The 25,247-nt window shown below is 48.7% G+C and overlaps 3 protein-coding genes across 3 annotated transcripts; all 3 read left to right on the top strand.

The window, feature by feature from the left end:
- The first annotated feature begins 8,493 nt into the window (after nt 1-8,493).
- Nucleotides 8,494-12,754, top strand: LOC117436085 (olfactory receptor 1020-like). The gene is made up of 2 exons (XM_034062178.1): nt 8,494-9,392; nt 12,703-12,754. Exons 1-2 carry the CDS (start codon nt 8,494-8,496, stop codon nt 12,752-12,754), a joined length of 951 nt encoding a protein of 316 aa, XP_033918069.1.
- A 334-nt stretch (nt 12,755-13,088) lies between these two features.
- On the top strand, nt 13,089-14,015 carry LOC117436086 (olfactory receptor 5G3-like). The gene has a single exon (XM_034062180.1). The coding sequence runs from the start codon at nt 13,089-13,091 to the stop codon at nt 14,013-14,015; it is 927 nt and encodes a 308-aa protein (XP_033918071.1).
- Nucleotides 14,016-21,534: 7,519 nt separating this feature from the next.
- On the top strand, nt 21,535-22,461 carry LOC117436009 (olfactory receptor 5G3-like). Its single transcript, XM_034061559.1, has one exon. It carries the CDS (start codon nt 21,535-21,537, stop codon nt 22,459-22,461), a length of 927 nt encoding a protein of 308 aa, XP_033917450.1.
- The last annotated feature ends 2,786 nt before the right edge of the window (nt 22,462-25,247 follow it).

Below are 25,247 nucleotides of genomic sequence, written 5' to 3' on the forward strand. Positions count from 1 at the left end.
TAAGTTTCAACCCGTTACCCCTTGTCCTGTCACTACAGTCCCTAATGAACAGTCCCTCCCCAGCATCCCTGTAGCCCCCTTCAGATACTGGAAGCTGCTCTGAGGTCTCCATGCAGCTTCTCTTCTCCAGGCTGAACAGCCCCAACTTTCTCAGCCTGTCTCCATACAGGAGCTGCTCCAGCCCCTGAGCATCCTCGTGGCCTCCTCTGGACTTGTTCCAACAGTTCCATGTCCTTATGCTGAGGACACCAGAACTGCACACAATGCTCCAGGTGAGGTCTGACAGAGCAGAGCAGAGGGGCAGGATCACCTCCTTTGACCTGCTGGTCACTGTCATGGTTTAAACCAAGTCCCCCAACTCCCGGAGAGTTAGGAAGGAGAATCCAAGGAATGTAGCCCCCAGGGGTTGAGGTAAGAACAGTTTAATAGCTAAGGCACAACACAATAATAATGATACAGCAAACAACAAGCACAAGAACACAACACCTCACCAGCCACCGACACATAACTCACCCACCCTGCCCGACCCAGCACCGACTGATACCTCCTCCATTATCCTCCAGAGCTCCTCCCTCCTGCTCTCTCTCTCCCATTATGCATCCTGGGCATCACGTGCTATGGTATGGAATACCTCATTGGCTAGCCTGGGTCAGGTGTCCTGTCTCTCCTTCCTCCCAGCCTCCCCTCCTCCACCTGGAGCATGTGCTCAGAAAAGGCCTTGAACAAAAACACCCCAAAACATGCTGATATCAGCAACTGTTCCCAGCCCAGAAGTCAAACCACAGAACTGCACCAGGTACATGAAGGAGAAACATGACTGATACTGCTGAACCCAGGACAAGCCTGAGGAACCAGGAGGTGAAGGAGGCACTGAAGACACTGCTCAAGAGACAGACAGCTTCCTAACAGAAGGATCCAGGGGTTATGGCCCCAAAGATGCTCACAGTGAGAAGTGCACTGACCTTGTCTTGCTTGTGTTTTCCTTTGTCACTTTACCCATTACATGCAGGAACAGAAGCTCTTCTGATCCTGAAGTGCACCATGATGGACAGGAGATGTCACTGTGCACACAGACCTCCTGTCCTGCCCACCTCTCCCCACACACAGTTTATATCTGCTATAGAATGGGATGTCAGCAGCAGCTGGGCTTGTTGCACATCACCTTCACACTGTGCTTTGTCTGAATTAAACACTCATTACTTAGGCCCAAACCAGTAGCTCAGCTGGAGCAAAATGTGTCAGAGAATCACAGAGTGGTTTGGGTTGGAAAGTACCTTAAGATCATCCAGTCCCAACCCCTGCCATGGGCAGGGACACCTTCCACTGGAGCAGCTGCTCCAAGCCCCTGTGTCCAACCTGGCCTTGAGCATTGCCAGGGATGGAGCATTTACCACTGCTTTGGGCAACCAGAAGTCATGAGGTAACATGTACCTGTGCCTGAGCTCTCCCAGTTATTTCTTCACAATGATGCCAGCACCACATAGACATAATTCCATAGTCCTAGACTATTATCCCAATGAAACATTCACATGAGCATGGGTAGAGCAGGTCAAATTGGATGAACTAGGATCAAGAAGCATAAATGCATCTGGGACTGAGTTCAGCTGCCTCAACATTGACTATTAACAACTGGAGATGCCCCTGAGTCTGCCTCTGAGCTTTCAGCTGTTGCTCCAGAACAACCCAACCCTTCTGAAGGTTGCATGATGTCCATGTCAAGTGCATGGCCATGTCCTTGGCCCTTCAGGACAGAGCAAATGGCAACACATTTCTATCTGAGGGCAACCAAAGCTGACTTGGGACATTTACTTACATCTGTCTCTTGTTCTGCAACTTAAGTGACAGTGTCCTGGTGCAGCTCGAGGCTGTTTCCTCTTGTCCCGTCTTTTGGATTCAAACAAACTGGAAGCAGGTTTGAGGGGGGCAGCTGATCCAGTTTGACCTCCAGGAGGCTTCAGATCCTGACTGCAATTAGTTTAATCCAGAGGAAGCTATTCTGAGATGCACAGACCATGCACAGAGGGTCCATGGTACAAGTCCTGCTGATGGTCAGACCTGTTCTGGACCACATCCATCCTCCCCAACTGCCCTAGGATGGGAGAAAACATCCTTTTATTCCCATCCATTCTAGAAGGGACCTGACTAGCTCATAACTAGACAAGGAATTGTAGATGCTGAGTCAGGTGACCCCATTCCCAGGCTTATTCTACAATCCACATTGATAATGGTAGAAAAACCACATTTCTGAAAGCCAGTCAGGGATGGAGGATGGATGTAGTGGACTTGAGCTTGACTCACAGCTGAACAGACACAAGCAAATCCATCCCAAGGCCAATAATGGCAAGAAGTTTAAAGTATGAGGTGTCATTGAGGAGGTTCAAAGATAAGGAGAAATGCAATGAGCTTCCCCAGCTCCCTTTAGTACAGGGTCAAAAGCAGGAAGGGACAAAGCAGCCCATGAGCAAGAACCACATTATCTGCACATGTCATGCAGACAAGGATGTCTCTTTACAGAGAGAGTCTGACCAAGCTTGCATGGGCACAGAAAGCCTCCAGCAGGCCCCACATCCAGGCTTGCACAAGACAAGCACTCACAGCTATTTCCATCCCAAGTGATGCTGCTCACTGGCCCAAAGCAAGAAGTGCTCCTTGGGGCCCAACCACCTTCCAGGAGTCATCAGCTTTAACAAGACCTTCTGGGCTTTACCAAGGAACTTTCCTCATCACCACAACAGCTTCTCACAACACTTGCATGTGACTTACCTCATTCTTCAGAACAAGCCCTCAGAGATTCATTAGCTGGGAGAACAAGACAGAAACTTTCTCCTTTGTTAACCAAGTTCACTTCTCCAGCTGCCTTGCTTGACAGAGCTGGTCCATGCCCAAAGGCAGTGAGTTGGAGGGTCAGTGTGTTGGCATCTTTGTGTATGAAGGACAATGTCATGGGCCTGGATCATAGAATCCCAGCCTGGTTTGGGTTGGAAGGAGCTTAAAGCTCCTCCAGCTCCAAGCCCAACCCCTTCCACTGGAGCAGCTGCTCCAAGCCCCTGTGTCCAACCTGGCCTTGAGCACTGCCAGGGATGGGGCAGCCACAGCTTCTCTGGGCACCCTGTGCCAGCGCCTCAGCACCCTCCCAGGGAACAGCTTCTGCCTCAGAGCTCAGCTCAGTCTCCCCTCTCTTGGGCAGGTTCAAGCCATTCCCCTTGGCCTGTCCCTACATCCCTTGTCCCAAGCCCCTCTCCAGCTTTCCTGCAGCCCCTTTAGGCACAGACAGGTTTAGGGATTAAAGTTTCTCTCTTATTGCTCTTTTAAGACCAAACCAACACCAGTATTTTCTAAGGAAGAATTTCCTATCCATCTATGCAGAATATAAACCCTTCTTCATTAAGTTAATATCTGCCATTAGGAACCCTTATAAAAGCAAACACACACCCAGGACACTGCACACATCCATTTTGCTTTCCTGCTCTGTCCAGGAAGTGTTTTATGGATGCTGAGCATTGAGGCTCTGCTGCATAAGAAATCATTCAATGGAACTGATGGATGCCAGGTTGGATGGGGCTTGGAGCAGCTGCTCCAGTGGAATGTGCCCCTGACACAGGCATTGGGATGGAACTGGATGAACTTTAAGCTCCTTTCCAACCCAAACCATCCCATGGTTGCATGAAAGCTGCTTTCACCTCCTCACTTTGGAGTGGGGTTTCTGAAGGACCCCAACACATCAGCACAGTGAGCTCATGTTTCCCATTAGACTTCAACTGACTCTTCAGGCTATGGCCTGTGTCTGCTCTCAACACAACCACATTGGAGCTGTGTCTGCCCATCACCCTTCACTGCAAGTGCAGAGAACCAAACACTTGTTCCAGAAGAAACCCCTGATATGGGTGTTTAAAATAGATCCAAGCTGAATCCAAGCCCCAGATGCATCCTTGTCTGCATAAGGGGAACCTACAGTGACTAATTCCAGTGTGGAAACCTACAACTAGATAAAATAACCCCTTGGACCAGTGTGACTCAACCCCAAAACATGGAATGAGAAATCATGAGTAAGCAGCAGCTGGGATGGAAAATCATCTTTGCCTGGATGGACAGACATAAGGAGAAGAGGAGGTGATGGGGGAGCTCTGGACAATGTTAAGAGTCTTTGAGCCATGAAATAAGTTGGGCACCTCTGGATACAACCTATGGCCAGAAGCCTGGAGCATCTGTGTCATCAGCACCAGAGGACATCCAAGGAGAAGCCAACACTGCTCAGACAGTGTCTGCAAAGGCTGTTCCCAGACCAAGTTGGGTGACTGCTTATCACAGGGGATGAAATTCCAGCCTGCTCCTAGGTCAGCATGGTGGTAGCTTTCCATGGGACAGGCCCATCCAGGAAAGCAAGACACCAGCTACATCCTATGGAGGAAATAAGTACATTTCCTAGGAGGAAATGAGCAGATGGGCACATGAAGCTGAGAGCTGCTCTGGATGAGGTTCCCACCACCATGGGGATGGAGACCAGTACAACAGTCACAAAGAGCAGCTTCTACAGGTTGGAGAAGCCCAAGAGGACAAACGTGGTCACACTCAAGTGGTTTCCTCCAGCCACTCTCTTGGCAGCAGGAGACAAAGAGACATGGGAAGAGGTTGGATCACTTCTCCCAGCTCATAGGAACACACAGGGCATGAGGTTAAGGCAGGATTTGGGGTTTGCTCTGTGAATGCACCAATGACTTGCAGATAAAACCATGATGGCTGAAGGTCATAAATAATATATTGAAAAATAACTTGATAAAATAATAGTCAATAGTTCATGTATGGAAAACATTATCTTAAGGCTTAAATGCTAAAGCTCTGGCTGGGCTGTTATGGAAGGAATTGGTCCTGTAAAACAGAAGCATTTTCCCATGAACATCCAAACCCTTTATAACAAGTAGGCTTGTTTGGGATGATTTCTTTCCTGTTGGGAGGATTGCTCTTCTTTAAGGACAAGTAAATACAATAATATGATGCCTTCATTTGCCACATGAATTAGTGATGCATTAAATAGATAAGAGGTCACATTGCAGTGATTTTCTGACTCTACAGGTATGTTTGGGTCTGGCCTCTGGTCAGATGGTCACTGCACAAAGGCCCTTGACCCACCACCAATGCTCTTCTCAGGGTGCTGGTGGCTGCCTCTGCTGCAAGGACACATTGATGGCTCCTTTCAACACAGAGGACACCACAACCACCTTGTCCCTCTCTGCTAAGGTGCCCCCAGCCTGTCTTGGTGCTTGGAGCAACTGTTCCCCATGGGCAGGACTCAGCATTTTCCCTTTTTGAAGTCTCTGTGATTCCACCTGCACATTTTGGACCCAAAATTGGCCTTTGAAAAGCCATTTTGCTTCATATTCTCCAGTTTTAAATATCCTCAGGGTGGCTCTTTGGTGTGTGCAAAAGGAGGAAATGAAACCAAGAGTGGGACATATTGCATGGAGAGAAAAGCAGCTGACAGCAGACAGGGTTTGGCTAAAGCTTTAACACCTTTAAATGGGTTCAGCAGGTCAAGCTAAAGTTGTCTACACCAACCTCAGGCAGGGGGATGAAGGAAACTGCTGTTTCCCATTGCTAATGGCTCACACACTCAATGACCATCTTCTCATCCCTATTTATCTCCTTCACCTTGGGTAGTCCTTATATAACTAGCTTATATATATACATAAAAGGCAAACATCTCCAACATCCACCTTGCATCTACCACCACTGAAAGCAGCCATTCTCAATACCACTGCTTGTGTAAACAGTGCAAAACATCACCCATCCCACATCAAATACCCACATCTTCTCATACATGGAGGCATCATTTTCTCTGTGGTCTCAGCTTTACACACACATGCTGACACTGCAGGTGTCTAAAGCAGCTGAATGCAGTCCTGCCCATGGGTCTGTCCTTGCTCAACCCAACCTTCCCCTTCTCACTTTCACCCTTTCTCATGATACAGGAAATGCAAATTTCTCCTTCTTGGGTTCAAAAACCATAAATCAGAATCTCAGAGTGGTTTGGGTTGGAAGAGCCAAAGCCACTTCCAAAACAAAGTGTTGCCAACCTACTGAAGAATGAAAGTCTAATGTTGTACTTGGTAAAGGAGAAGGCACTAAGGAAAAGATAATAACAACTGAATATAAGGTTCAGTTTATTACTCTACTCACCTCACTGAAAATACTATCTCCTCATTTGCCCATGTAGGGACATGGTCTGGATGCAGAAGGACTGGCAGAGCAGTGAGCACTGCCTGGGCTGTTGGGTGCAGAGGGTGATGGGTTCTGCTCTGCAGGAGCCTGGAGAGTGCACAGGGGTTTGTGTCTTGAATCTCTATCAAGAGAACCAAAGGAGAACACCCTGGTGTGCAGGGCCCATCCCACAGGACCTGAGCAAGACAAGTAGGGCAGGAACACAGACCTGGCATAAGTACAGCAGAATGTGGAATAAGTTTACACAGCATCAGGCAAGTAGGTGATGATGAGGCAGATCCAGGAACAAGCCTATAGAGGTCAAGTCAATCTCTTGGTCAGGAACAGGTCCAAAACTTGCTAAGAAGATAAATGAGAAAGCCAAAATCACCATAGAATCATAGAATAGTTAGGGTTGGAAAGGACCTCGAGATCATCCAGTTCCAACCCCCTGCCATGGGCAGGGACACCTCACACTAAACCATATCACCCAAGGCTTCATCCAACCTGGCCTTGGACCATCAGAGCATTCCAAAGGTTTGCAGAACTCCAGATAAACTAGAAAATAAAACTCCTCTACAAAAACCTCAACCTCCCTGAGCTTTGATAGAGATTGGGGACAAATGGGCAAAGGCTCAGGATGGAACCCCAGAGGAGACTGCTCACAGGCATAAAGGTATATTAGTTAAAGCTGGGACAATTCATCACTGTGTGAAAATGCCCATTTCCCAGCCTTGAATACAGTGGAAGCCCAGAGGCACCAGCTCAGCTGTTGGACATCCAGGCACTGCATATCTGTGTAACCTCACTAGGAATGGAAATCTGGGCTCTCAAGTGTGCACAGATGGACGTTAGCAGCTCCAGAGATGGAGTCACTTGTGCTCCATTTACCATTTGCAAACCGTCTGCATGGTCAGATCTGTTTCTGAACCCATTCTCATTGTGTCAATCTGTTCAGACCAAAACCTTTGCATGGTCCACAAGTATGTCAGAAGCATCCTATGAGCCCTCATCACTGCTGCTGTGCAGCTGTGCTCAGGCATGGCTCATCCATGCCATGTCTCTCAGATGCCCAAGCACCACAATGCCTTTCAGAGCTGATTTCACACCCTTTGCTTTTCCTTCTCTTTGTTTTCCTCTGCTAAAGCATGAGCAGCCCTGGAGGCTTCCTCCCAGGAGAGCACATGCAACTGTATTTACAGCCCCAGCACCACAAGCTGGGCTCTTGCAGTCTGGCAGGAGCTCACCTCTCTTCACATCAGGAGCTGAACAGAGCTGATGCTGGCACCTGGATGTTCTCTGCTGCACTGGGGATAAACCCTTGGCTCCCATCACTCGGTGGCAGAAGGAAGGCACAGGAGGTAACACCAACACAAAGCACAGCCTCACCTGCACTGAGGCAGTGGGCTTGCTTCTGCATGTCCTTGTGTCCTCTTTAGTAAAGCTGCATCAGAAATCAGCCTTACCTGTGTGGGGTTTCTTTATAATAAGAGGGGGCATTGGCTTTTGCACTTTGATTTTCTTTTACATAGGCAGCTAAAGCAGATGCACTGAATTACTCAAGAGTTAAATGAGGATGAATCTTGTTTTGTTATAAAGAATTGCAGCATTCCAGATTGTCAGAGGAATATGGTCAGTTACAAATCAGCCTTTGGAATCAGGACATTTAAACACCAACTCTGTTTTCAAGTAAGCAACTGAATGCCTATGGGTTTAGGGTGCTTCAGTGTGCTGGAACTCAGAGAGATATAAATCATAACTTCAGCAATGTGAATTTTATCCTTTTTGAATTATAAATAACACTTTGCTAAATGCAAGTTTAAGACTGGCATTAGAATTAAAAACAAAATGTGTGGAGGTCATTAGTGTGTAAGCTGGGATTTCATTGGGAATGTGACTTTCTCTTGCTCCAGGTTTACTTGCACTCCTATGAGGTTCCTCCAAGCTGTCTTCTGATGCAAATTGCCTCCAATCTGAAAGTGAGTAAAGATCTGATTCTTCAGTCAAACCTGAAAAATCAGAAGCCTGAATAAATTCATAGTTTATGTTTCTAAGCAGAGAAGCATAAAGATGCCTTTTCTTTTCCTTCAGGCTCTCTCTGTTCTATTCTAAATATCTCCTATGAAAACAAAACATATAATTTGGGTTTAAAAAATACAAACCAAAAATATTAATTCCACCAAAACATGTCAGTTAAACTGGTGATCGATTGTAGTTAAATATGGTCCAAATGTGAATTTCTATTTGCAGTGATTTTGATGTTTTCCTTCTTTTTTAATTTGTAGGTAACACCTGGACATGGGAGGAAATCACACGCAGACTAAATTCATCCTGTTGGGAATCACAGAGAGCCCCCGTGTGCAGACCCCTCTTTTTGTCTTGTTTCTATTGATTTACACTGTCACTCTGGTGGGGAACGTTGGCATTATCACATTGGTTCGGGTGTCTCCCAGCCTCCACACCCCCATGTACTTCTTCCTCACCCATTTCGCCTTCATTGACATCTGCTATTCCACAGTCATCTCCCCCAGGATGCTGGCAGACCTCTTATCAGAGGACAAAACCATTTCTTTCACTGCCTGCATGATACAGTTCTTCACCTTTGCTTTCTTTGGTACTGTTGAGTGTCACCTGCTGGCCATGATGGCCTACGACCGGCACGTTGCCATCTGCCAGCCCCTGCTCTATGTGACCATCATCTCCAGCCGTGTCTGCTGGCAGCTGGTAGCATCATCCTACCTATTCTCCTTCCTCAGTGTCATCATCTGCACATGGTGTGTGTTTGGAGGTTCCTTCTGTGGTCCCAACCACATTGACCACTTCTTCTGTGATGAAGTTCCTGTGCTGAAGCTCATGTGCTCTGACACCCACAGAAGTGAGATGATCATCTTTGCCTTATACACCATCAATGTGGTGGGCGCAAGCGTGGTCATTTTGCTCTCCTACATCTCTATCATCCGCACCGTGCTGAGGATGTGCTCAGCACAGAGCAGGGCCAGAGCCTTCCACACCTGCAGCTCCCATTTAATGGCTGTTTCCATATTCTTTGGGTCAGGGTTCTTCATATACCTGCAACCCTCTTCTAGCCACAGGAGCCTGGATAAGGTGGCCTCCATCTTTTACACCATGGTCACCCCCATGCTCAACCCATTCATCTACAGCCTGAGGAACAAGGAGGTGAAGGGAGCTCTGATCAAGTGTGTGAGCAGGTTGTTCAACCAGTGGCAACATACAAGACTTGTATCATGCAGGACATGAATACCCTACATCAAGTGAGAAAGTCTAAACTAATGGGGTTTTCCACTCATCCTCATGACTTTATACATGTTCCTTCACAGTTCCTGCACTAAAGTCAATGATGGTACTTAATGAGAAACAGAACCCCCCTTACATCTTCCTTGGAAGGAAACCAGGAGGAGCAGGAACCTCAAACCTCATTTCACTTCTCAGCTACCAGCATCTAGGAAAACATGACCTTGAATTATCCCAGGCCTCCTTTTCCTCACAGCAAACACCAATCAGCTTTATTCATTTCTCACTTCTGGCACTGAGAAATAGCCACTTTTCTTGACAGATTCTGGACCTTTTCCCTCAGCTCCAATATCTGTCATATGTGTGTATGTGTGTAAATAGATGTATGTGTGACAGAGGAATACATCTTAAATGTATAAAACTGGTATTGCAAGTAAAGTGACACACACAGACTTGGACTCCATGTGTGGATCTACATGACTGTCCTGCACAGAATCATCTCTACCTTGAGACAAAACTTCTTTTCTCACCTCCTGGCTTGTTTTATAAATCAGAGCTTCAGGGAAGTAAGTCATAGAATCATAGAATAGTCAGGGTTGGAAAGGACCTTAAGATCATCCAGTTCCAACCCCTGCCATGGGCAGGGACACCTCACACTAAACCATATCACCCAAGGCTTCATCCAACCTGGCCTTGAACACTGCCAGGGATGGAGCATTCACAACCTCCCTGGGCAACCCATTCCAGTGCCTCAGCACCTTGACAGTAAAGAATTTCTTCCTTAGATCCAGTCTAAACCTCTCCTGTTTAAGTTTGAACCCATTACCCCTTGTCCTATCACTGCAGTCCCTAATGAACAGTCCCTCTCCAGCATCCCTGTAGGCCCCTTTCAGATACTGGAAGCTGCTCTGAGGTCTCCACGCAGCTTCTCTTCTCCAGGCTGAACAGCCCCAGTATTCCCAGCCTGTCTCCATACAGGAGCTGCTCCAGCCCCTGATCATCCTCGTGGCCTCCTCTGGACTTGCTCCAACAGTTCCATGTCCTTTTTATGTTGAGGACACCAGAACTGCACACAATGCTCCAGGTGAGGTCTGACAGAGCAGAGCACAGGGGCAGGATCACCTCCTTTGACCTGCTGGTCACACTCCTTTTGATGCAGCCCAGGATACAGTTGCTTTCTGGGCTGTGAGCACACACTGAAGCTGGCTCATGTTCATTTCTCATCGACAGACACCCCCAAGTCCTTCTCCGCAGGGCTGCTCTGAATCTCTTCTCTGCCCAACCTGTAGCTGTGCCTGGGATTGCTCCAACCCAGGTGTAGGACCTTGCACTTGTCATGGTTAAACTTCATGAGGTTGGCATCAGCCACCTCACAAGTGTGTCAGGGTCCCTCTGGATGGCATTCCTTCCCTCCAGCGGATCAACAGAACCACACAGCTTGGTGTCATTGGCAAACTTGCTGAGGTCACACTCAATCCCACTGTCCATGTCAGCAACAAAGATGTTAAACAAGACCAGTCCCAACATCGATCCCTGAGGGACACCACTTGTTACTGGTCTCCCCTCTCCTTACGTCCAGTACTGGGAAGCTCTCCCTCAAGCTCTCCTTTCAGCCTTGCCTTCCCAACACAATGGATGGAAAAAGGTCAATGTCATTGTCAAGGAGAGCACAAGGACTGGGGCTGCCTCAGTCCACACTGAGGTTAAGAACCAAATCCCCATGAAGTCCTCCCCAGACAGAGGAAGGACAGGAGGGTGACCATGAGTAACCAGCATGGAAGTACCAAGAGTAAGTCACGCCTGACCAACCAGAGTGGCTTGGGTGACATGAGCATTGATCATAGAATGATGGTATAGTTAGGTTTGGAAAGGACCTTAAGGTCACCCAGTTCCAACCCCCCTGCCATGGGCAGGGACACCTCACACTAAACCATGGCACCCAAGGCTTCATCCAGCCTGGCCTTGAACACGGCCAGGGATGGAGCATTCACAACCTCCCTGGGCAACCCATTCCAGTGCCTCACCAGTAAAGTATTTCTTCCTTAGATCCAATCTAATCCTTCTCTGTTAAATTTTAACCCACTACCCCTTGTCCTGTCACTACAGTCCCTAAAGACGAGTCCCTCTGCAGCATCCCTATAGCCCCTCTTCAGATACTGGAAGGCTGCTAAAATTAATGTTAACATTAGCAAGAAGTAGTGGACAACATTTACCTCAACATTAAAAACATCACCATGATCGTCTGTTGGCTCTTTCAGGCAAACATAAGCTATGGCTTAAGTACAATGAATTGATGATGGTGGAAAGCTGCTTCATTGCCTGTGGTGCCTGACATTGTTGATGGACCCTGGTACCAGCTCCCATCAGCAAGGGTCCCCTCAGCTCCCTGCCATGATAATGTCAACCATGGCCCTTGTGCAGCTGTAACTGCCTCAGAAATGCTCCAAAAGTGGATGTGAAAGGTGGGGTTGTTGTGTGGTTTGCTCTAAGGGAGCCCAAAGCCCTGTTGCTTGCTCAAGCTGAGCTCATCTCCTCTGGGTACACTTCATCCCCACACTCATCAGCACAGAGAAGAGATAATGACCTGCTGTGGGCTTTGTCACCTCCTGGGGCCCAAAGACATTCACAGTCCCCACATCCCCACATCCCATCAAATAGGAAGGGGGTTTGCTGATGCTGGTTCATTGCCAGGCTCCCTGCACAGCTCCAGACACCTTCATCTTCACATCCATCTGCCAGAGCATCAGGAGGGCAGCAGAGACAGAGCTGAGATGTAAGTGAGGGGCAGCATCTTTCAGCCCATCATTCTCCTGTGCTTCTCTCTTGGCAACAAGCAGCAGCTCCTGTCTTCATCTCCTGCCCTCCTGCAGGCTCCTGGGCTTCTTGAGGATGCTCTGGGCTTCCCAGGGAGCTGCTTGTGCTGTGTCCTCCCCATGCAGCTGCTGAGAAGGCAGGTTTGGAGATCAGCCTCATGGAGAACACACAGGAGGGAGGGGAAACCAATACAAACCTCTGTGTAAACTTGCATAAGATCATAGCTTGGGTTGGAAGGGACCTTAAAGCTCAGTCAGTTCCAACCCCCTCCATCCACTAGAGCAGGTTGTGGCCAACCTACACTTTCTATAGATCAGGAATCCATTCCAGTAACAAAGAAACCCAAGTAGAGAGGGAAGAAGCAGGTGGGTGGGAAATGCCCTCAAAAGCATGAAGGATCAACTGTGCACTGTGAAAGCAACACGTTTCTCTGTGTTCCAGGTGGAGCCGCATGGTCTGCAAGCCCCAGGCTCAGCACTACCGCAGGCAATGAAGTGCAGCACTAAGGTCAAGCTGCTCGGGTGTGCAACCTCCCCACTGCTTTCCACAGGGCTCATTGCTCAGCATCTGCAGGTGAGCCAGAGGAGCAGGCACCACCTTGTGCCATGGGGTTGAAGTGCTTGAGCAGCCCTTTGTTCTCCCTGTGCTGGGACAGGACTTTCCCCAACCTGTTCCTCATTGATCTGTGCCTCAACTCTCCCTTTCCATCCTGCAGGACTGTCTCTGAGCAGCTCCCAGCACACAGAGGCTGTTGCACCTGGCACATCCCTGCCTGCTGGACAAGAAACCTCCAGCCAGCAGCTCACACACAAAGCACCATCCAGCCCATGGCACAAAGCAACTGCACCCAAGTGACCCAGTTCAGCCTGGTGGGGTTCACAGAGGAGCCGCTGACTCAGGGCAACTTGTTCCTGCTCTTCCTGCTCACCTACCTTGTCACCATCGTGGGCAACCTGGGCATCATCATCTTGATCAGGGCCAGCCCCCACCTCCACTCCCCCATGTATTATTTCCTGGCCAACCTGGCCTTTGTAGACCTCTGTTCTTCCACCATCATCACCCCCAAGGTGTTGGTTGACTCGATGCTGGAGAAGAAGAGCATTGCTTATGCTGGGTGTGTGGCTCAGGTCTTCCTCTTTCAACTCTTTGGGATTACTGAATGCTTCCTGCTGGCTGCAATGGCCTATGACCGTTATGTGGCCATTTGCCATCCCCTGCTCTACCCCCTTGTCATGTCCCCAAAGTGCTGTTTCCAGCTGGTGACTGGCTCCTACCTCGTGGGGCTGACCAATGGTGTGGGACAGACCATCAGCATGTCCACCCTGTCCTTCTGCAGCTCCAGCACCATCAACCTCTTCTTCTGTGACATTCCCCCTCTCATCTCCCTCTCCAGCTCCAACACCACCCTCAGCCACATCATCCTGACCACTGCAGCATCTCTCCTTGGTGTGTCCAGCAGCCTGGTTGTCCTGCTCTCCTATGTGGCCATCATCCTCACCATCCTGAGCATCAGTTCAGCCGAGGGCAAGCGCAAAGCCTTCTCCACCTGCACCTCCCACCTCACCACTGTCAGCATCTTCTATGGGTCATCCTGCTTCACGTACTTAAACCCCAGCTCAGACAGCTCAAGAGGAGCAGATGAATGGGCTGTGGTGCTCTACACCATGGTGACTCCCATGCTGAACCCCTTGATCTACAGCCTGAGGAACAAGGAGGTGAAGGAGGCTTTGAGGAGACTCTTGAAAATCAAGTGATATTGAATGTTGTAAGTTTAGGAGCAGACAGAATGGAGATGTGGGGAGATGCTCAACTGTTTAAGTTTCTCAGATGGACAACATTTGCTGGGGGAGTCTTAAGCACCTTAACTTCCATGATGCACTGGCTGCTTTGATATCACCACCTGCATATACAAATAAGAACCTTGCAAATGCTTTAGTAATTCCCTGCACTCCAGGTATGTTCTGTGTTTTGTGTTGCACTAGTTTTGTTTGGGAAATGAGAATAAACAGAGTGAATTCTGCTGTTGCACTAAATCAAACTCCATTTCTAGACAGTCAGGAAGGGCCATAACTAAAGGACACAAACACCTTTAACAGGATAAATAGAGAGGAGAGGAAATACCTGGAACACTGTGCAGGAAGTGATTTTAGGTTTTGATTCTCAAACCTCATTCAATGATTCCCAGCACCATTCACCTCATTTCATTTCACACAGCAAAGACCTTCAGTTAAATCCGGTACTTGTGAGACCTCTGTAATGACTGAAGCACTTGGAAAGCTTTTTAAGACATTGTAGTGATGAATCCTCACTAAAGAGCAGACACTATCAAGGAAACCCCTGTCCACTTCTCCACTCCTTTGCCTGCCATCTCCTGTAGACAGCAATGAAAGCCATGATCACCATGGTGTCCTGAGTGGAAAAGATCATAGGAGCTATTGTTTTCTCAGCATCCTTCAGACCTGTTACATGGCATCCCATGGCAGCCTGGAGCAATGGCATTGCCTGCCCTGATGTCTCTCCTCTTGCCTTCCTGCACAGAGAGCTGATGGGTGATGGACACACATTGTATACATAAAACAGCCCAAAATACTCCAATGTGAGCATTCCCTGAGCCCATAGAGCTGCAGCCTCTGCCAGGACCATGGTGAATCCTGGAGCCATGGCTGAGCCTTAGGGCTATCCTAGAGACACAGAATCATGGAATGCTTTGTGTTAGAAAGGATCTTAAAGCTCCTCCAGCTCCAAGCCCAACCCCTTCCCATGGAGCAGCTGCTCCAAGCCCCTGTGTCCAACCTGGCCTTGAGCACTGCCAGGGATGGGGCAGCCACAGCTTCTCTGGGCACCCTGTGCCAGCGCCTCAGCACCCTCCCAGGGAACAGCTTCTGCCTCAGAGCTCAGCTCAGTCTCCCCTGTTCTGGCAGGTTCAAGCCATTCCCCTTGTTCTGTCCCTACATCCCTTGTCCCAAGCCCCTCTCCAGCTTTCCTGCAGCCCCTTTAGGCACTGGAGCTGCTCTCAGGTCTCCCCTTCTCTTGTCCAGGCTGCCCCAGCCCAGCTCTCTCAGCCTGGCTCCAGAGCAGAGCTGCTCCAGCCCTTGCAGCATCTCAACACACATCAACCACATCCCATATTCACACCTCACACTCACACAATGATGTGCTCAGCTTTGCAGCACAGTTTATGCCTAAAAGGACAAGAGCAACATTTTCTGGCAAGTATCTAAGGTAGGAAAAGCATCATCAGCTTCAAGTATCATGAAGTCTGCCTGATTGTGTCTGGATTAGTGGTTTAAATCATATTCCATATTCCATTCATTAAACCTTACTCACTCAGGAGCTATATAAAAACACAATCTGTGCTTGACTGTGCCATGATGCCAAAATCCTCCTATGAATCTTCATGTAAAGACATACAGAAAGCAAAACCTAACCCAAAACATAAAAGTCTGTTGGGTCTGTGTGGTTTCTTTCCCTAAATATACAAGGTTTGGGTCCATAACTCCCTAACATTTGTCCTGAGAATGAGAGAAGACTCCCAGGCAAATGTCAATGCCTAAGAGAACTCTCATCACCTGCACTTGAAGCTTCATTTCATTCCAGTATCATTTCAACACTGACTTGATGAGCACTGAGTTGTCTAAAGGGATGAAATGAATCATTCAGTGGCTTTAGCATGTGATGCACAGGCTGATGTCAGTCACTGTGGCCAATCCAATGCATTGGGATGGGATTTCTCCTGGTGCCTCTCAGCCTGCAGCACTCCAGGAAGAAATGGCAAAATCCAATTGGAAAGAACATTTGGGGTTGCTCTGCTTGGGTTTGTCTTTAACAGATCAGTGCTTATACTGAGCACACCAGCTACACCTGAGCATGAGTTAGCTGAATGCTGTTCTTCATCTGACCATTCTCACCCTATTGTTGCCAGCTCCTCTAAGAAGCAATTCACCTTACTCCAAAACAACCATCCTAAATAGCTTAATTCAGTACTACCTGGGAATTCCCACTTCTCACTGTTGACTGCAGAGCTCAAGTTATTCCCTGCACCAGGACAAAGTCCTGTCATAGAATCATGGAATGGTTTGGGTTGGAAAAGACCTGACAGCCCAACCCCTGCCATGGGCAGGGATGCCTCACACTAGATGAAGTCACCCAGGGCTCTGTCCAACCTGGTGCCTGTTGACTTCACCCTGATAATCCCCACATTGAGAGCCCAGATCCACATCTGGAGGAGCACAGAGCTGAAGGATGCTCTGGGAAGACTCCTAGGAAAAGGTCTTGTTTCCTCCCACATTCAGGCTGGTAAAAAGATATAATCAACTCGATGTAAAGAACATGGATGTTCTTGAGATTGCACCTACAGAGATGGTAACAGTGAGCACATAACATGGAGAGCTATGGAAGCTCTGAAATAGACTTTAGGGTGCAGGGAGTAACTGAGGGCAATGGTGCAGAACACTTCATTGGGTGCAATGGCCACACTGAGTATCTGCTTCAGGGACCTGCTCTTAGGGAAATACAGGATGGAGAAATATCCCCAACCACACAGCACAGGCAATGCTGGGACAGGAGAGGATGCACCTGCGTGCTCTGCCCTGGCAGATGAGCTGCTGTGGGGCTGTCACACAGACATCTTCAGCCTGCTTTTGTTCTTGTGCTCTCTACACTTGTGACCCCACCTTGGACCCTCACTGTGGGGATATGCTCTAGCTCACGGCTCCATGGGACATGTGGGATCTTGATGGACAAGGCCATGAGTGAGTATTCCTGGGTAAAAAGGGTCAGCAAGGGACACAGAATCACATTAGGCAAGAAGGTCAATCTTCAAGGGGATTCATCTTTCTTTTCTCTGTCTCCTCATCTCTCTGCCCATCCCTTGTGGTACCTGATGACAAACACTAGAATCAACACATGAGGCCAGATAAGAAAATCATCAAGCCCATTGAGGAGCATCCAGCAGGAGAGGCAATTGAGAGAGGGTCCTAAAACCTGACTGGAGCAGAGGGGAAGCTGCAAGGAAGCAGCAGGACACAGCTCATCTTCTGGTCTTCCTATGGAAGGGTCTATCACTTCCATTGCCTATGGAAGGGCTGAAGTAACATTCTTAAGCTGGCAATGTCAGGTGAGATGAATTCAGGTTCTGTGCCTGTACTCAGCTGAGCAAACACACACTAGCACTGAATAACTGCTGCTTTCAGTAATGTGCCTAAAACCAGAGCTCCTAACATACACACATTGTAATTGAGGCTTTTTGGTGCACATCCAACCCTTCAGTGTTTGCTCATGCAAAAGACAAAGCTCAATGAGACAATGCTTTTACTGCTAAGACTGAAGGCAATGAATCCAACCAGACTGTGTTGGGCTGTAGCAGATGGGGACTCCACATGCATTTGTCTTCAGACTCTATCTCCAGTTTCTGCATATGAAATTCAAATTAAAGAGTCTTAATGAATGAGCAATTTAATGTGACACCGAGATTGAGATCTCATATTCACAGCAGTCAGGGAATGCAAGGAAGTGTTCAAGGCCAGGTTGGATGGGGTTTGGAGCAACCTGCTCTAATAGAAGGTGTCCCTGCCCTGGACAGGTGGCTGGAACTGGATGAGCTTTAGGGTTCTTTCCAAACCATTCCATCATTCCCTGATACAACAGCTCAACCAAACTATAACAGTGCAGATTCCCTCAATGCTAAATTTACTCTGCTTTTCTCTATCCTGTGTGCAGCTGTGCTATGGTACAGAGAGCAATGCCAGCACCATGGAAGCCCTTCCCTTAGCCCATGAGCAAGACCCCACACTGCAGCGATGAAACAGCCACTGATCCATGTCTCCAGTTCAGTTCCTTCACCATGGAAGAGAAGAACCACAGTTCAATCACCAGCTTCATCCTCCTGGTGCTGACCACTGACCCAAAGCTGCAGCTTCTCTTGTTCATGGTGTTCACCTTAGCCAACATCAGCACCCTCTATCTGTGACTATCTCACAACTAAAGAAGGAATTGTAGATGTTGAGTCAGGTGACCCCATTCCCATGATTACTCTCCAATCCCAATTTCATAATGGTAGGAAACCACATTTCTGAAAGCCAGTCAGGCTGGAGGATGGATGTAGTGGACTTGAGCTTGACTCACAGCTGAACAGACACAAGCAAATACATCTCAAGGCAAATAATGGCAACAAGTTTAAAGTATGAGGTGTCATTGAGGAGGTTCAAAGATAAGGAGAAATGCAATGAGCTTTCCCAGCTCTCTATATTAGGGGGTCAAAAGCAGGAAGGGACAAAGCAGCCCATGAGCAAGAACCACATTATCTGCACATGTCATGAAGACAAGGATGTCTCTTTACAGAGAGAGTCTGACCAAGCTTGCATGGGCACAGAAAGCCTCCAGCAGGCCCCACATCCAGGCTTGCACAAGACAAGCACTCACAGCTATTTCCATCCCAAGTGATGCTGCTCACTGGCCCAAAGCAAGAAGTGCTCCTTGGGGCCCAACCACCTTCCAGGAGTCATCAGCTTTAACAAGACCTTCTGGGCTTTACCAAGGAACTTTCCTCATCACCACAACAGCTTCTCACAACACTTGCATGTGACTTACCTCATTCTTCAGAACAAGCCCTCAGAGATTCATTAGCTGGGAGAACAAGACAGAAACTTTCTCCTTTGTTAACCAAGTTCACTTCTACAGCTGCCTTGCTTGACAGAGCTGGTCCATGCCCAAAGGCAGTGAGTTGGAGGGTCAGTGTGTTGGCATCTTTGTGTATGAAGGACAATGTCATGGGCCTGGATCATAGAATCCCAGCCTGGTTTGGGTTGGAAGGAGCTTAAAGCTCCTCCAGCTCCAAGCCCAACCCCTTCCCATGGAGCAGCTGCTCCAAGCCCCTGTGTCCAACCTGGCCTTGAGCACTGCCAGGGATGGGGCAGCCACAGCTTCTCTGGGCACCCTGTGCCAGCGCCTCAGCACCCTCCCAGGGAACAGCTTCTGCCTCAGAGCTCAGCTCAGTCTCCCCTCTCTTGGGCAGGTTCAAGCCATTCCCCTTGTTCTGTCCCTACAGGCCCTTGTCCCAAGCCCCTCTCCAGCTTTCCTGCAGCCTTTCTTAAAGTGTTGAAAGGCAACAAAAATGTCTCCCTGCAGTCTTGTTCCCATCTTCCTGCCCATTCCAATCCTTTATCATGCTCCTCTTTTGATCCTTCCCATCTCCGTACTTCCACTATCAGGCACCTCTCCCTCAAGGTCTCCATCCTCCCTTGCCTTTCCAGCACAATAGATGGAAAAAGGTCAATGTCATTGTCAAGGAGAGCACAAGGACTGGGGCTGCCTCAGTCCACACTGAGGTTAACAACCAAACTCCCATGAAGTCCTCTCCAAGCAGAGCAAGGACAGGAGGGTGCCCATGAGTAACCAGCATGGAAGTACCAAGAGTAAGTCAAGCCTGACCAACTAGAGTGCCTTGGGTGACATGAGCATTGATCATACAATGATAGTATAGTTAGGCTTGGAAAGGACCTTAAGGTCACCCAGTTCCAACCCCCCTGCCATGGGCAGGGACACCTCACACTAAACCATGGCAGTCAGGGCTCTGTACACCCTGGCCTTGAACACTGCCAGGGATGGAGCATTCACAGCCTCCCTGGGCAACCCATTCCAGTGCCTCAGCACCCTCACAGTAAAGAATTTCTTCCTTAGATCCAATCTAATCCTCCCCTGTTTAAGTTTTAACCCACTACCCCTTGTCCTGTCACTACTGTCCCTAAAGAACAGTCCCTCCGCAGCATCCCAATAGCCTCTCTTCAGATACTGGAAGGCTGCTAAAATTAATGTTTCCATTAGCAAGAAGTAGTGGACAACATTTACCTCAACAATAAAAACATCACCATGATCGTCTGTTGGCTCTTTCAGGCAAACATAAGCTATGGCTTAAGTACAATGAATTGATGATGGTGGAAAGCTGCTTCATTGCCTGTGCTGCCTGATATTGCTGATGGACCCTGGTACCACCTCCCATCAGCAAGGTTCCCATCACCTCCCTGCCATGATAATGTCAACCATGGCCCTTGTGCAGCTGTAACTGCCTCAGAAATGCTCCAAAAGGGGATGTGAAAGGTGGGGTTGTTGTGTGGTTTGCTCTAAGGGAGCCCAAAGCCCTGTTGCTTGCTCAAGCTGAGCTCATCTCCTCTGGGTACACTTCATCCCCACACTAATCAGCACAGAGAAGAGATAATGACCTGCTGTGGGCTTTGTCACCTCCTGGGGCACAAAGACATTCACAGTCCCCACATCCCCACATCCCAGCAAATAGGAAGGGGCTTTGCTGATGCTGGTTCATTGCCAGGCTCCCTGCACAGCTCCAGACACCTTCATCTTCACATCCATCTGCCAGAGCATCAGGAGGGCAGCAGAGACAGAGCTGAGATGTAAGTGAGGGGCAGCATCTTTCAGCCCACCATTCTCCTGTGCTTCTCTCTTGGCAACAAGCAGCAGCTCCTGTCTTCATCTCCTGCCCTCCTGCAGGCTCCTGGGCTTCTTGATGATGCTCTGGGCTTCCCAGGGAGCTGCTTGTGCTGTGTCCTCCCCATGCGGCTGCTGAGAAGGCAGGTTTGGAGATCAGCCTCATGGAGAACACACAGGAGGGAGGGGAAACCAATACAAACCTCTGTGTAAACTTGCATAAGATCATAGCTTGGATTGGAAGGGACCTTAAAGCTCAGTCAGTTCCAACCCCCTCCATCCACTAGAGCAGGTTGTGGCTAACCTACACTTTCTATAGATCAGGAATCCATTCCAGTAACAAAGAAACCCAAGCAGAGAGGGAAGCAGCAGGTGGGTGGGAAATGCCCTCAAAAGCATGAAGGATCAACTGTGCACTGTGAAAGCAACACGTTTCTCTGTGTTCCAGGTGCAGCCGCATGGTCTGCAAGCCCCAGGCTCAGCACTACCGCAGGCAATGAAGTGCAGCACTAAGGTCAAGCTGCTCAGGTGTGCAACCTCCCCACTGCTTTCCACAGGGCTCATTGCTCAGCATCTGCAGGTGAGCCAGAGGAGCAGGCACCACCTTGTGCCATGGGGTTGAAGTGCTTGAGCAGCCCTTTGTTCTCCCTGTGCTGGGACAGGACTTTCCCCAACCTGTTCCTCATTGATCTGTGCCTCAACTCTCCCTTTCCATCCTGCAGGACTGTCTCTGAGCAGCTCCCAGCACACAGAGGCTGTTGCACCTGGCACATCCCTGCCTGCTGGACAAGAAACCTCCAGCCAGCAGCTCACACACAAAGCACCATCCAGCCCATGGCACAAAGCAACTGCACCCAAGTGACCCAGTTCAGCCTGGTGGGGTTCACAGAGGAGCCGCTGACTCAGGGCAACTTGTTCCTGCTCTTCCTGCTCACCTACCTTGTCACCATCGTGGGCAACCTGGGCATCATCATCTTGATCAGGGCCAGCCCCCACCTCCACTCCCCCATGTATTATTTCCTGGCCAACCTGGCCTTTGTAGACCTCTGTTCTTCCACCATCATCACCCCCAAGGTGTTGGTTGACTTGATGCTGGACAAGAAGAGCATTGCTTATGCTGGGTGTGTGGCTCAGGTCTTCCTCTTTCAACTCTTTGGGATGACTGAATGCTTCCTGCTGGCTGCAATGGCCTATGACCGTTATGTGGCCATTTGCCATCCCCTGCTCTACCCCCTTGTCATGTCCCCAAAGTGCTGTTTCCAGCTGGTGACTGGCTCCTACCTCGTGGGGCTGACCAATGGTGTGGGACAGACCATCAGCATGTCCACCCTGTCCTTCTGCAGCTCCAGCACCATCAACCTCTTCTTCTGTGACATTCCCCCTCTCATCTCCCTCTCCACATCCAACACCACCCTCAGCCACATCATCCTGACCACTGCAGCATCTCTCCTTGGTGTGTCCAGCAGCCTGGTTGTCCTGCTCTCCTATGTGGCCATCATCCTCACCATCCTGAGCATCAGTTCAGCCCAGGGCAAGCGCAAAGCCTTCTCCACCTGCACCTCCCACCTCACCACTGTCAGTATCTTCTATGGGGCATCCTGCTTCACGTACTTAAACCCCACTTCAGACAGCTCAAGAGGAGCAGATGAATGGGCTGTGGTGCTCTACACCATAGTGACTCCCATGCTGAACCCCTTGATCTACAGCCTGAGGAACAAGGAGGTGAAGGAGGCTTTGAGGAGACTCTTGAAAATGAAATGATCTTGAATTCTCCAAATATAGGGCCAGACAGAATGGAGATGTGGGGGAGCTGCTCAGCTGTTTGGGAAGTGCCTTAGATGGACAACATGTTGAGAGTCTTCTGCACCTGAACTTACATGATGGCTTACTTGATATCACCAACTGAATATACAAATAAGAGCATTGCAAAAGCTTTAAAACTGCCCTGACTCAAGGTATGTGCTTTGGTGTGTGTTGCTTTCCTTTGTCTTGGCAAATCAGAATAAACAGAGAGAGAATTCTACTGTTCCAATAAACCAAACTCCATTTTTAGACTTTATGTGAAGACATTTGGGGCCATGAGAAAAACACACCAACAATTATAATAAGATAAATGGAGAGAACAACAAATAATGTTCACACTGTGGAGGAAGTGTTTGTAAGTTTTGATTCTGAAAACCCATTAAATGATTTCCATCTCTATTAACTTCATTTCAGACAGTAAATAATTCAAGTTAAATATGGTACCTGGGTGACCTCTGTTATGAATAAAGGTGCTTTGAAAGAGTTTTAAGATGTGGCAGTGAGGAATCCCAGCCAAAGGGCAGAAACTATCAAGGCACACACATCCCCTGCTCCACACCTTTGATTTCCACTTCCCTGTTGAGCTCAATAAAAGCCATGATCTCCATGGCAGCCTGACCACAACAGAGCACAAGAGCTATGGTTCTGCTGAGCAACCTTCACACCTGATACATGGCAGCCCATGGCAGCCTGGAGCAATGGCATTGCCTGCACTGATGTCTCTCCTCTTGCCTTCCTGCTCGGAGCTGAGGTACTAGAATGGGTTGCCCAGGGAGGCTGTGAATGCTCCATCCCTGGCAGTGTTCAAGGCCAGGTTGGATGAAGCCTTGGGTGATATGGTTTAGTGTGAGGTGTCCCTGCCCATGGCAGGGGTTGGAACTGGATGATCTTGAGGTCCTTTCCAATCCTAAATATTCTATGATTCTATGTGATGGACACACATTGTATACATAAAACACCCCAAAATACTCCAACGTGTGCATTCCCTCAGCCCATAGAGCTGCAGCCTCTGCCAGGACCATGGTGAAACCTGGAGCCATGGCTGAGCCTTAGGGCTATCCTAAACACATGCAATAACCTGGGTTGGAGTTAAAAGCTCCATGGAGGGATAGAATCAAGCCAGGATCAAAGTGGTTTGCTGATTTCTTAACAACCCACATCTAACAGCAGCCAGGGTCAATCAGCTGAATTCTGCTTTGTTCCAAAAGCTTCCTGATAATTCCCTGATTATTATTTACCCCAGACCATGGCTGTTTTCCTGCTGAGCCTTGGGGACAACCAAGGACAGAGGTTTCACACCCTCCCTGGACCCTATGTCAGTGCTTCACTGCTTTCACAGTGCGGTTTGTCCCTCCCTCTGTTTCTAACTGGAATTTCCCACATTGCACATTCCCAATAGGAAATCTCACATTTACCCTCATCTGCAAGATCAGCACATGGAGAACTTGCAGGTGGCATCAAGTCAAACAGAATGTGACACCATTAACTCTTTCACACATCCTTTCTCTGTCCCTGAAATCACAGGATCATGGAATGGGTTGGGTTGGAAGGGACCTTAAAGCTCCTCCAGCTCCAAGCTCTGCCACAGGCAGGGACACCTTCCATTAGAGCAGCTGCTCCAAGCCCCTGCATCCAGCCTGGCCTTGAGCACTGCCAGGGATGGAGCATTTACCACTGCTTTGGAAATGAAGCCTTGGGTGCCATGGTTTAGTGTGAGGTGTCTCTGTACATGGCAGGGGGGTTGGAACTGAATGTTATTAAGGTCCTTTCCAATCCTAACTATCCTATGATTCTATGTGTCTGCTCCTGAGCTCTCCCAGTTATTTCTTCACAATGATGCCAGCACCACATAGACATAATTCCATAGTCCTAGACTATTATCCCAATGAAACATTCACATGAGCATGGGTAGAGCAGGTCACATTGGATGAACCAGGGTCAAGAAGCATAAAGGCATCTGGGACTGAGTTCAGCTGCCTCAACATTGACCATTAACAACTGGAGATGCCCCTGAGTCTGCCTCTGAGCTTTCAGATGTTGCTCCAGAACAACCCAACCCTTCTGAAGGTTGCATGATGTCCATGTCAAGTGCATGGCCATGTCCTTGGCCCTTCAGGACAGAACAAATGGCAACACATTTCTATCTGAGGGCAACCAAAGCTGACTTGGGACATTTCCCTGCATCTGTCTCCTGCCCTGCAGCTTAAGTGACAGTGTCCTGGTGCAGCTTGAGGCTGTTTCCTCTTGTCCCGTCTCTTGGATTCAAACAAACTGGAAACAGGTTTGAGGGGGCAGCTGATCCTGACTGCAATTAGTTTAACCCAGAGAAAGCTATTCTGAGATGCACAGACCATGCACAGAGGGTCCATGGTACAAGTCCTTCTGATGCTCAGACCTGTTCTGGACCACATCCATCCTCACCAACTGCCCTAGGATGTGAGAAAACATCCTTTTATTCCCATCCATTCTAGAAGGGACCTGACTAGCTCATAACTAGACAAGGAATTGTAGATGCTGAGTCAGGTGACCCCATTCCCAGGCTTATTCTACAATCCACATTGATAATGGTAGAAAAAGCACATTTCTGAAAGCCAGTCAGGGATGGAGGATGGATGTAGTGGACTTGAGCTGCCTCACAGCTTAACAGACACAAGCAAATCCATCCCAAGGCAAATAATGGCAAGAAGTTTAAAGTATGAGGTGTCATTGAGGAGGTTCAAAGATAAGGAGAAATGCAATGAGCT

This window comes from Melopsittacus undulatus, chromosome 4 (assembly GCF_012275295.1).
Source record: "Melopsittacus undulatus isolate bMelUnd1 chromosome 4, bMelUnd1.mat.Z, whole genome shotgun sequence".
Classification (NCBI taxonomy): domain Eukaryota; kingdom Metazoa; phylum Chordata; class Aves; order Psittaciformes; family Psittaculidae; genus Melopsittacus; species Melopsittacus undulatus.